The following is a 12,978-nucleotide window of genomic DNA, read 5'->3' as shown; positions in this document are numbered from 1 at the left end:
GTCCTTCCTGTAAATGTGGCCTTCAAATGCTGTGGCCTTCAAATGTAGCCTTTACATGTGGCCTAAAAATGCAGCCACCTACAAATGTAGCCTTCGAATGTAGCCTTTACAACATGCGGACTACAAATGCAGCCTTCTTTTCCGATTTTTCGCAAGAAGCAACACTATGATGACCCTATCTTAATCTCAAATGTGGCCTTCAAATACGGGCTATTAATTTAGCCTTCCAGTGTGACATCCAAAAGAGGCCTTCATATAAAGCCTCCTGTAAATGGTGCCTTCACATACAAGCTTCAAATGTGTACTTCAAATGGGCCAACCTACAAATGTAACCTTAAAATGCATCCTTCAAATTCAGCTGCCTAAAAATGTAACCTTACATGCTGCCTACAAATGGAGGCCATGAAATGCGTTCTTCTTTTCCAACGTTTCGCAAGATGCATCCCTACTGTCCAATCTCAAATGAGGGCAATACATTTGGCCTTCAAATGCAGCCTTCCGATTTGACCTTCAAATGTAGCCTTTACCTGTGCCCTACAAATACTAGCCTACAAATGCGACCCCCAAGCAACGCCTTTCCCCCTGCCCCCTTTTTTCAAAAGTGCATTGCTACTATCATTGGCGGTCAACCATATCCCAAGATCCTTTGAGCTCCACTGAACCCGACAACTGCCACCTTCAAATGTGACCTGAATTGACGAGTATTTGTTGGTCAAAGCTTGCCTCTGACACAGCGTGACCAAATATGGGGGAGTATTAATTTGACAAATGAACTGTGATGCAAATGTGTGATGCCTTTGGAAACGGGGATCCACAGAGGGGGTGTGCAAGATTCTTTTTTGATCCCATGACCCTTAAGGCCCTTGAGACCTTACCTGTCAATTCTGTCAAACTTTTGCCTCATGCATACATAAAACCAGAGCCTTCTTTTCTTACTGGGATTTTGCACTTATTATCCATGGACAAGAGCCCTTATACCTAGTTCTTTGTTGTTCCCAGCTGTTCCGATGCTGTCAAAGCAAGGGGGAAGGTGGGGGTCTTCCACCCCTGATCCTCAAGCCTAATGACGCCCCAGAGGCAACGGGCCAAGAGGGTAGCGTGGCAGGGGGGGCAAGAGGTCGGCCCGTCCCTCTGATGATGACTTCACTTCATCTTCCACCAGAAGCTATAGAAGATCTTCAAAAGATGCTTTCGGGAATGACTTGTGAGGAACGACTGAGAACTTCCTGGTTCAGACGACAGGTGCTCGGTGGCCGGGACAAATGATTATAAATGATTTGGGAATTCCGGTCTTTCTACCTCGCCTACACGCAAATGTAGGCAAGGACATTCCTAGTAAAATTGCTTAAATGGAACATTTATCAAAAGTGGGCAGTGGGAAATGATAGGAAAAAAGCAAGGTAAATAAATAAACAGCAAAAAACGGATACATTCCTAATCCATAACAACCAATAGTAGATCAGTACAGCCAGCATTCTGTGATACAATACTGGCATCTAGTGGCATTTGACTGAGCTTGTGAATGCTGAGAATCAGATACTATTTCGGTATTCCACTAATATTCCAGCTCCTAGTTGTTTTGAGGCAATGCCAGGGCATTATTGATTTTCTATCCACTGACTGGCCATCGATTTTCTTCCAATTTAAATAGTAATTGCTTGTTTGGCCCGACAAAACTAATTGCTTACCCATCCCAAAAGTTCTGCACGTTGTGTCCTTTGATGGAGTTGTGATCCGTTAAGAAAGGGAGTTGCTATTACGCGCTATTAGGCTGTGAAATTATCTAATTTTACGTTATTGTGTTTTAATGGTGCTTAATAGCGTCATCTTTCCTCAGAATCAGAGCTCAATTAAAGGACAAATGGATGAATAGAAAAGCAATGATGCCCAGGCATTGCCTCAAAACACAGAAGACAGCATTTCAGCACCAAACCACCGAAACACACTTGTCAATTCATGTATGGTGCATGACGTGGCCAAACACAAATACCCCTGACCCCCCCACGTCGAAAACTTAGTTGAAGATTATTATGACATTATTATCAGAAGCAAATGCTGGTTACATTGTTAGCTCATGTCTATCAGTACTTACACACCTTTTGGCTTTGGCATGACAGTGCTTCAGCCGAAGGTTCATTCAGGTTCATTCGCTCCGGGACTTCAGCCAGTCAAGCTACCAAGTGATTGCCTGAAAAACTAATTGTGGGGCTGGTTATGTTAATTAGCCCTGCTGTTTCGTGGGGCAGAGGTGCAGAACAGCACGCTCACAGAGACATTTTCAGAAATGGTGGATAACTAAACGATTTACTCGGTTGTATCATTTAATGTTGTACTTGGGTAAGCTCTCCAGAGACCACCAACTACAGTATTTGGATAGGGGATACAAACATTTAAAAGTACATTTTCCATAATACAGCCACTTTTAATTACACAACAAACCTTCACATTGTATTCCTGCCACCTGGATGATCTCGCTGCAGATGGGGGAGTCTGTTTGTCAAACTTTGATTGGCAGGTCGCTGCGGGTTTCGGACAGATGTCAAGGGCCTGCGGCGGTGGCAGTGAAGCAAGCTTTTCTCCGAGTGTGGGCTGCTGAGCTTGTCCATGCGGCGCGTTCGCTTGCCGGCGTCGGGCGTCAAAGGGTGAAGGAGGCTTTTCCAATGCTGTGCGACTGCGAGAAAACACAAACAAATTAGAACATTGTACAGAGCAACTATATCACAAGGTCTTCGGACTAGCGTGGCAGCTACTCAAAATCACAGCCGCCACGTGATCACAAACATACAATTGTTGAACAATAATTGTCCAATACTGAATGAATTGTTAAAGAATACATAAATTAGGAGATTGTTAAATTATTAATTGTTAGGTAAAATTGGGAAAGATTGTACAGAGCAGACAGACTGGAGTATGCAATTAGTCAAGATCACAGCTACCTCCTGATCATAAACATACAATTGTTAAATAATAATTGTGAAGAACAAAAAAATATGAAATGAGAAATATTAAATAATAAAATAAAGCGTCAAATAATTTTGAAAAAATTAAACAGTAGTAGGCGGCACGGTGGGCGACTGGTTAGAGTGTCAGCCTCACAGTTCTGAGGACCGGGGTTCAATCCCCGGCCTCGCCTGTGTGGAGTTTGCATGTTCTCCCCGTACCTGCGTAGGTTTTCTCCGCGCACTCCGGTTTCCTCCCACATCCCAAAAACATGCATGCTAGGTTAATTGAGGACTCTAAATTGTCCGCAGGTGTGAATGTGAGTGCGAATGGTTGTTTGTTTATATGTGCCTTGCGATTGGCTGGCGACCAGTTCAGGGTCTACCCCGCCTCTCGCCCAGAGTCAGCTGGGATACGCTCCAGCACCCCCGCAACCGCTAGTCAGGATAAGCGGTATGGCAAATGAATGAATGAATGAATGAAACGGTAGTAGAGAGTAGACAGAATGCCGTATACGTCGCCAAAAAAGTGCAGCAGCTCCCACATATCACAGCTACTTTGTGATCACAAAAATACAATTGTTTACTTGAACCGTTATTCACCTTGCTCCATATGACTCGCCCTGGCAGAGTTGGAGGGAGGCTCCTGTTTGGATGCCTCACCACCGTCCACACCGTTGCGTGCCTTGTCCGCCGGTTCATCATAATCCCAGAAGACTTTGGCAAACTGGTAGAGCTTCACACAGGAAGTGGCGTTGACTAAAATGCTAGAGAGGAGGAAGCAGATGCGGGGGTTTTCGAGATCAAGTATGTACATGTATATAACAGTGAGTGAGGCTAACTTGTTCTCGCAAAAATGCAGCGACAGCATGCGACCGGTGGTCTCCGCCTCCACCAGGATGGTCCTTAGGCAGTCTCCCGTCAGGAAGTTGAAGATGCGGATCTTTCCGTCCACGCAGCCGGTAACCACTCGAAGGTAAGCCAGCGTCAGAGACTTGACCTCCCTGCAGGGAGCGTCAATCACAGGGGCCGCACTTATTCAATACACAGTCAGAATGCAGACTTTATCTTTATATGAACTGTCTTGAAACTCTACTTTGAATCCCTAATCCGGGGCTCAAATCCTAATTTGAGACCCTATCTTGAAACCCTAAATCCTGTCTTAATTTCAAAGCGTAACTCTAACTTGAAACCCCAATTTGAAACACTAACCATGTAAAGAAGCTCCAAGTTCATCGTGTAACTATAGGTTGAAACCCTACCATTAAAGTAACACTGGCTAAAAACCTAACTTGAAATCCTAACTTGAAACCAAAACCATGTTTTAAAAATCTAAATTAAAACAGTAATCCAACTTTGAAATCCCAACACTGTCTTAAAACCCTAAATTGAAACTGTAATTTTAGTTTGAAACCTTAATTTGCATGTATCTATCTGTTGAGGGCCTACGCACAAGGTCCTATGTGCTTTCCCTATGAAAAACAAGGATGATTTCTGTCTATTCAGCGCTTACTTTGGATGACTGAAGGTCATGAGGCATCCTTTGGTTTCGCATCTGCTGCTCCACGCCATCACCTGACCATTGGTGTCAGCTGTCAGAAGGTGCCACTCGTCCACAAACATGCATCGCACAGCACTGCCGTGGGCGTCGATCACCTAGCGCCCGGCGTAAATTAGCACGGACCTCTCAGCGCGGAGGTCGGCGAGTGGTGAAGGAGACTCTCACCCTGAGCAGCGAAGCATTCTCGGCGTCCCACAGTTTGACAACTCCTCTGTCGCAGCTACTGAACACAGCAGTGGCGTTGATCTTCACGCAACGCACAGAACTGCGGTGCTTGAAGTTAAAGTCCTCCAGGTGCTTTTCAGTCTGCAGACTCCACACTGGCAGCGTGAGCACAAGGATTGGGGGGCACATCAATTACTCAATCTTCCTTGTCCAATTACAAATACAACCCCAATTGATAAACACACTTTGTCACCCCAACATGATTTCAAAATGCAACCTTCTGCCCTGAAGTCAGACGCGCTACCATTGCACCACAAGGTTCAGCAACACATCCTTAGATATGTTTGGTACGCAAGTCCTTGTCCAATTACTAAATGCTTTAACCCAAATAAAAAAGACACCCTCTGTGACCCTGATGTGATTCAAACACACAACCTTCTGATCTGGAGTCAAACACACTACCATTGCGCCACAAGGTCCAGGACAACAAGGGTGGATGTGATTGATGTGTGTGCAAGAATCCTAAATGGACTCAGTGATTTGAACACGCAACCTTCTAATCTTAAAGTCAGATGTGCTACCATTGTGCCACAATGTCAAGGAAAGCATACTTGGATGAGTTTGGTGTCTAAGAGCCACTCATGGTCCAATTAATAATGCGTCAATGCAAAAATAAATAAATAATTAAATACAAATAAAAAACATGACCACAAAGTGATTGTAACACGCAACCTTCTGATCTGGATTCAGATGCACTTCCATTGCACCACATGGGCCAGGAAGACATGCTTGGTTCAAGTTAATCAATTATCCAATTACTAAATGCCACACCCAAAATAACCATCCATTTTCTGAGCCGCTTATCCTCACAAGGGCTGCCGGAGTGCTAGACCCTATCCCACCTATCAACGGGCAGGAGGCGGGGTACACCCTGAACTGTTTGCCAGCCAATCGCAGGGCACATGTAAACAAACAACCAACCATTTGCACTCACATTCACACCTATGGGCAATTTAGCTTCAATTAACCTACCATGCAAGTTTTGGGGATGAAACCGGAGTACCCGGAGAAAACCCATCCAGGCACAGGGAGAACATGCAAACTCCACACAGGCGGGGCTGGGATTTGAACCCCGGTCCTCAGAACTGTGAGAGAGACGCTCTAACCAGTCTCCACCATGCCCATGGTAACCATAACCTCTAAAGTTGACATGATTTGAAGAGGGAACAATCTGACCTGGAGTCAGATGCGATACCATTGCGCCATGAGGTCCAACAAGTCAGGTAGATGAGTTTAATGTGCAAGAACCAGTTACTGTCCAATTAAATAGATGCCACAAGACATCCATCCATCCATTTTCTGAGCCGCTTCTCCTCACTAGGGTCGCGGGCGTGCTGGAGCCTATCCCAGCTGTCATCGGGCAGGAGGTGGGGTACACCCCTGAACTGGTTGTCAGCCAATCGCAGGGCACATATAAACAAACAACCAACCATCCGCACTCACATTCACACCTACGGGCAATTTAGAGTCTCCAATTAATACATGTTTTTGGGATATGGGAGGAAACCGGACTGCCCGGAGAAAACCCATGCAGGCACGGGGAGAACATGCAAACTCCACACAGGCGGGGCCGGGGATTGAACCCGGGTCCTCAGAACTGTGAGGCTGACACTCTAACCAGTCGTGCACCGTGCCGCCTGCCACAAGACAAACAAACAAAAACTCTGTGACTCAGACATGAACTGAAGATACAACCATCTTAGCTGAAGTCTGACATGCTTCCGGTTTGCCACAAGGTCCGGAAAGAAATGTTTGGATGAGTTTGGTGAAAGCAATGCTCCTATTATTGCATACCATAAGAAAGAAAATCATTGACCACAGTGTGATTAAAATATACAACCTCCCGATCCGGAGTGAGACGCATTACCATTCCACTAGAAGGTGCTGAAATATCAACGGAAGAGCTTTAAGAGTATGCTTGGATGGGTTTTCAGTTCTAAATGCCACAACCCAAACATCCATCCATCCATCCATTTTCTGAGCCGCTTCTCCTCACTCGGGTCGCGGGCGTGCTGGAGCCTATCCCAGCTGTCATCGGGCAGGAGGCGGGGTACACCCTGAACTGGTTACAACCCAAACAAACAAAAGCAATTTACCCGGACGTGATTCAAACATGCAACAAGATCTGGAGTCAGACACACTACAGTTGCGCCACAAGAACATGAAAGACATATTCATCATCCTTCAACATATGCTTGAATGGGTTTGGTGTGGGAGGCGAGGTACCAACCTAAACAAACATCATTTGCCACAACGCGCCAACCGTGTGATGCCGTACCTCTGCACCACAACGTCCTGAAAGGTATGCTTGCATGACTTTGGGAAGAAAGTGATGTTCCTGTTTGAATACTGTGACCCAAATAAGGGAAGTGACTGACCCCAGCGTGTTTTGAGCACACAAACTTCTGACCTGGAGTCATATGTGCTACCATTGCACCAAATCCTTAAAGTTGATGTTAGCTAAAGTCATGTTGAATTTACCTTTGGCGGTGCAGTCTTTGGCCCCGGACACCAGTCTATCGGCGTGAATGTCGAGGCAGTTGATCATGCTGGAGTGACCATATAGCACCAACACACACTGGTCCGTCCTCACGCTCCAACACCTGCAACACAGCAAAACAAAATGGTGGATGACATTTGACACAAAATGACCGAGGTAGCCGGTGCACGCACATACTCCCGCCCACCTGATGCTGGAGTCGCAGCTGGCCGTGATGACAAGGTGGCGCTCGGGGCAGAGCAGGACAACGCGGATGCTGCCCACGTGGCCCTTCATCAGCGCCACGTGTTTGGCCGCGGTCGCTACGTACAGTAGGCGCACGGCGCGATCCTTGGACGCAGTGCTCAGCAGGGGCCCGCCCTTGTAGTCCACCACGCGATGAGGGTCTTCACTGAAAAAGTCAACGTACCGTTACATGGTGAAGTGGTTAAATAAATGTCGGGGGCTTCTTTTAGAAGATGGCTTGGCAAAGTATGGACTATGGGCCACGTAGGACTATGTTCATTATTGATTTGTTGAGTTATTGTAAATGATAGAATAAAATATTTTCTTAAAATAAACAGATGTATACAGTGAACCCGCGCGTATTGGCAGTTCCGCTTTTGCAAAGTCCTCTATTCAAGGATTGCAGGAGGGAACCTATTCTCCATTATTTGCTGAAAAACTCACCTATTCTGTGTTTTTATGCTCAGGCCAAAGGCATGTCTAATATTAAAATATTGCTTTGATGCCATTGTGAGGCATCTTGGAGTGAGGGAAGCTCTTCATTTAGGTCTAATTTAAAAATAGTGCTTTGCTCCCATCTTGTGGCATTTATAGGCAATTTCAAACTTTTTGGGTGGGCGTAAATTATTTGCAGATTTTCACTATTTGTGGCAGGGATTGACTGTATATACATTTAACAATTTAAATTTATGTTATAAAATAATTGGTTAATTAATTTAATTATAATTAAATTGACTATTAGTAAACAATAATTTCATTGTTTTATTAATTCTATTCTTAAAATTAACTATTTTACATATTTTTCATGTACATTTTAACTGATTTAACTATTTTTAAGTAATTTTAATTGTTATAAGTCATTGGTTACTTATAATTAAATCAGTTAAAAATAACTTAAGATTAGATTAATATCAAAATAAACTATATTTTTTAACTACGTCTACTCACTCGTCAATCAGAACAGAGGTAAAATATGCGCCGCAGTAAATGTTGCGCTCCTCCATCCGCACAGTTCTGGTTCTGATGTTGGCGTAGGCTTCTTCAAAGGGCCATAGCTGAAGAAAAAAACAAAAAAAACCTTACCAATGTCTTAACACATGTTTAGATTCCCCCCCAAATGCAAATTATTATACAATCATCAACTGTCAATTAACTAATGTACTAACCAAGCTTAGTTTTGGTATCATCATGCTAACCAGCTAACCAAAGTCAAACAAAGCATAGTTTTTGTGTAATCATGCCATCTTAGTACTTAAGCTTAGTTTTGACAGAGTTATGCTAACTAACAAACATACAAATTGTAGTATTTGTGTAATCATGCTAGCTAACTAGCTAGTGTACGTAAATGATAACAAAAACAACCTGTGTACCGGGCCTAAGTGTATTTTTTTATGATCATGCTAACTAACTAAGCTTAGTTTTTGCATACTCATGCTAACTAGCTAAATAACAATTGCACTACCAAATTAAGTGTATAATGCAAATTGTTTTCCCCCCAGAAATGGTCAAAAATCAATAGTGCGCATTATACATAGGTATAGGGGAAAATGAAGAAAAACGTTCACATTTTATAAATGTATGCCGCCATCTAGAGGAAAAAGCTGTACAGTTCCATTCCAATATGCAACCGCCACCTAGAGGTTATGAGAAAGGTGTACACTTTCATTCTAATATGCCACCGCCACCTAGTGGTTATGAAAAAGGTGTCGTTATGAAAAAGGTGTAGCCTACACTTTCATTCCAATGACAGGGGAACGTATGACTGCATATATGTACAGCTGTGCTGATAAATGTCCACACCCTGACAGAATTTGTGAAACATTGTCTTAAATAATACTGATGACTGAACAACATTATCATTCATTTGTTTATGATTATGTTTTGTTTAATGATAATGCATTTCTGAAATGCTTGACAGTTCAATTTTAATCCCATTAAAATAAAAGTAAATGTGTATCACCTGGCCCTTCATGTTTTCTTTAAAGAATTGTACCCATCTTACATATTCTGCCTGGGTAATCAAACATATGAGCACAACTATGTGTTTTCTCATTTACTGAATAAAAGTAGGGCTGTAAATTTCAAAATAAGAGCAAGTAAATAAAAAGTATTACGTTTTCAAATAAAGTGCTTAACTTCAGAATAATTATTTTTTTTAAACTAACAAAATACAGACAATACTTCATGTTTTAATCATATGGGTAGAAGCAAAATCATGCATTATAAAAATGCATTATACATAGGTAGAAGGGTTTTCCAGAATTTTGAGGTCAACTTTGGCGGTGCGTATTATACATGAAAAATTACAGTAGTTTTTGGGTAATCTTGCCAACTAACGTATTAACAAACTGTTAAATATATTGTAGAAGTTATCATTTATTTGCTTAGCTTGCATTAGTATTATGGACGATTTTGAGAAAGGAAGATGTCTCGCCTTCAAGAAGATGACTCAGCAGGAATCATCAGAGAGAAGGGCGCCTTGACCAAGGACGTGGCCGGGTGTTGGTCTCATGTCTTCACCTTGAAACCCTCCCCTTAGTGTGTTGTCTCTTGTAAGCTTAGTATGTTATGTTTTGTAAACTCAGAAACCTCCCTATTTCAAATAAATACAGGAGCGACGGGAGAGATTGTTTAGAGCGTGATGAGAGGCTGTAATCTGAACAATCTCCCATACGCCCTCCTCATGAGCAAAAGAAACCAGCGTCTTCATTACTTTTGCGTCTATTTTTATAAGTGTTGGGTTAGATAGATCCAACACAAACGAAGAGTAGTTTTGCATAATCATGGTAACTTGCTAGCTAAATAACATACTAAGGCCATGTCCACGCGTACACTGAAATATTCAAAGTTCAAACTACTTCAACGTTATTCTATTGTTTTCATCGCCTTACATGTGTCGACTTCACATCCCCACTCTCGTGGTGCTTGGCCGGCACCGCGACGTCCACCATCCTGGCGTAGGAAGGACTCACCATATGAACGCCTTTGTAACGCTAATAAAACACGTCAGCACAACAACAACATCAACAACCATAAAAATCTGCCAAAGCCGCTACATCCACCCACCTTCATCATCGCCTCCACCTGCTCCTGGTAGAGCCTCCTGAAACGCATCTCCTCCATGGTCTCTCCTGCTAGGTGCCTCCAGTCCTTGCACACCTTCATGCAACGCTTCAGCGTCGCCTCGTCAAGCAGCCCTGACTCCACACACAACATCCACATATAATCCATCGTGAATTGGTCCCCAGTCAAGTGCAGGCCATATCTATACAAACAACCATTCACATTCACACCCATGATCAATCTAGGATTCTGCTCTGTGAACTCTGCTTAGCGACAACTGACGCAACAAACTGCACCCTGTGAAATCTCATGTCAAGTGACTATGCAAATTGAACGTTGCCTAGCAACAGGTGAATATCAACTTTGGTAATAAGTGACCAAACAAATGATCCTCTGTGAACTTTGCCGAGCAACCACTAACCAAACAAAGATGTGACCTGACCAGGAAAAAAATTCTGTTGATCTTAAATGTACATACTTCAAGCAATGTTATTTTTATATTACAATTATGTTACAGTTTAACACACTTGGTGAAGCAGCATGTGGCTTCTCAACCCAGGTTATTCTGAGTAATTGTCAACAACTGTATGTTTGTAATCACAAGGCAGCTCGGTGTATGACAGCAGCTTCGGTATTAGTCAGAAGCCCTTGCATGCTGCATTGCAACCGTCTACTTTATGCAATTACTGCGCACCATTGCTGGTTGAACTATCGGTACATGGAACACTTCAAAACCCGTAACGTAAGGGTGTTTCCTGTTGATGTGGACATACCCAGAATCCTCTTTGAGAGTTCGGCGGGAAGGATGCCGATGAAGTCTCGGGGTTTGCCGAGTCCGAATGAAGACTTCGAGGGAGGGACTGGAAGAACAGAAAGTACCGCATCCTCTGCTGAATCGTCCTCGCTGGCCGGTTGTTTACTACTGCAACACTTCACTGGGGAGAAAAAATATATATATATACAAAATATCATAATTGGATAATAATATCTGTATTCTGCTCAGTACAATTTCTCCCCATTTGTTGCTGGAAATAAACTGCAAAGATCATATTGAATTTGACGCATGTTTAACGGTACCAAAAATGGTAGAATCTTCCATGTTTGTCTGAAGACTTTGTATACTGCATTCTGTCTGCTGTTTGCTCTGTACAATTTCTTGCCAGAAATGAACCTCCTGCATGTGTGTAACACGACGTACTTAAGCTGTCAATATGTGGCAAAAGTGGTCGGAATCTGGTTGGTTTCTCCCCTTTCATGCCAGGAAGAATTGTTTGTAGCGGTACTTGAGTGGTCAACACGGGCCAAAAATTTTTCAGCGTGACAGCAGCCGCCCTGCTAGTAGGACGTTGTGTACTGCATTCTGTGCATCTGCTCAATACAATTTCTCTCCGTCTTGCAAGAAATAGATTACAAAGATTGAATTCAAATTTGGCGTGAGCGTAACAGTACTTCAGATGTATAGTAAGACATATGTCGTGTGCTGCATTCCGTGCATCTGCTCGGTACATTTTCTCCTCTTTTATGCCAGGAAGAAGTGTTTGTGGCAATACTACCGTCCAGTTGTCGCTGGAGCCTGGTGACCACCACGCCGATGAGATGCTTGGCCATGCTCAGCAGCTCCGGGTCGCAGCGCAGCAGCAGCAGGCAAAGGTAGCGCGTCTGAACCCATTCCGGGCTGCCGTCGAACCACTCCCAGATCTCCCGGATCAGGAGCGACGGCCGCGTCTTGCGGTTGAGCCGCGCGTAAAGCTCCGGCAGCGTCTTGCCCTTGGACGGAGCGTAGTTGAGCAAGTTCCACGAGGTGAGGCGCAGCGAGCTCTGGATGTTCTCCAGGACCGGCACGCTCCTGCACCGCACCACCAGACCCACGACGAAGCTCCGGCGGGACTCGTCCGTAATCTTCCACAGGTCCAGCAGCGGCGTGGGCTGGCTCGGTCTAGGGCTGGAGAAGAGACAGGAGGGGCACATGCCACACGGCCCCTCCGCGTTACTACACGCCGGCTGGCGGACTGTCGAGCTCCGAGACTTGGACATTAGGGCTGCTTTGTTTGGACTGGAAGCCTCGTTACCAGGCGATGCTCGTTACTACTTCCTGCACAGTGTGTGGCTGGCGCGCGTTTGAAATGCATTTTCAATTACTTCATGTCAAGTTCGAGCTTAACTCTTCAACAGTTACGTTCAGTTCTGTGTGTTAAATGCGTCTTCGTGATGGTTTGCGTACACTCAGCTGCTACACAGAATACGCCACACTTCAAAGGTGACGACGACAGTACTTAAAGTGCTTTTACGTACTACAATTGATATTGAAATTATGCTGTATGGAGCTGTTTTCAACGTGTAACTGTATATATAAATACACATAAGTGACAGAAACACTTATGTAAAAATAAAAAGTGCGCCGCCCGGGAATCGAACCCGGGTCGCAAGAATGGGAATCTTGCATGATACCACTACACCAGCGGCGC

The 12,978-nt window shown here is 44.0% G+C and overlaps 1 protein-coding gene and 2 non-coding genes across 4 annotated transcripts; all 3 read right to left on the bottom strand.

Moving 5' to 3' along the window:
• Positions 1–2,325: 2,325 nt before the first annotated feature.
• Positions 2,326–12,723, bottom strand: fbxw10 (F-box and WD repeat domain containing 10). 2 transcript variants are annotated; one of them, XM_061756144.1, is made up of 12 exons: positions 12,067–12,723; positions 11,287–11,448; positions 10,517–10,647; positions 10,342–10,443; positions 8,399–8,505; positions 7,413–7,616; positions 7,207–7,328; positions 4,666–4,820; positions 4,453–4,595; positions 3,782–3,943; positions 3,543–3,706; positions 2,326–2,671 (listed from the first exon to the last, which is right to left on the bottom strand). In XM_061756144.1, exons 1-12 carry the CDS (start codon positions 12,545–12,547, stop codon positions 2,442–2,444), a joined length of 2,163 nt encoding a protein of 720 aa, XP_061612128.1. In that variant the 5' UTR covers positions 12,548–12,723; the 3' UTR covers positions 2,326–2,441. The 2 variants fall into 2 exon arrangements, with proteins under 2 accessions (XP_061612128.1, XP_061612129.1); XM_061756145.1 differs by lacking the exon at positions 10,342–10,443 and having other exon boundaries at positions 12,067–12,722.
• Positions 5,073–5,144, bottom strand: trnaw-cca (transfer RNA tryptophan (anticodon CCA)). Its single transcript has one exon. It is a non-coding gene; the product is annotated as a tRNA-Trp (tRNA).
• A 184-nt stretch (positions 12,724–12,907) lies between the features above and the next one.
• Positions 12,908–12,978, bottom strand: trnag-ccc (transfer RNA glycine (anticodon CCC)). The gene has a single exon. It is a non-coding gene; the product is annotated as a tRNA-Gly (tRNA).

Source organism: Phyllopteryx taeniolatus, chromosome 19, assembly GCF_024500385.1.
Source record: "Phyllopteryx taeniolatus isolate TA_2022b chromosome 19, UOR_Ptae_1.2, whole genome shotgun sequence".
NCBI lineage: Eukaryota > Metazoa > Chordata > Actinopteri > Syngnathiformes > Syngnathidae > Phyllopteryx > Phyllopteryx taeniolatus.
Note: the sequence above shows the minus strand (reverse complement) of the source record. Positions and strands in the feature narration are given on the sequence as shown.

Coding starts and splice junctions, on each gene's coding strand:
- fbxw10 (XM_061756144.1), bottom strand. CDS start 12,547: ATGTCCAAGTCTCGGAGCTCGACAGTCCGCCAGCCGGCGTGTAGTAAC. Junction 7,617..8,398: donor ACCTCTGTTCTGATTGACGA/GTGAGTAGACGT, acceptor TGACTTTTTCAG/TGAAGACCCTCATCGCGTGG. Junction 7,329..7,412: donor AGCTGCGACTCCAGCATCAG/GTGGGCGGGAGT, acceptor GCTGTGTTGCAG/GTGTTGGAGCGTGAGGACGG.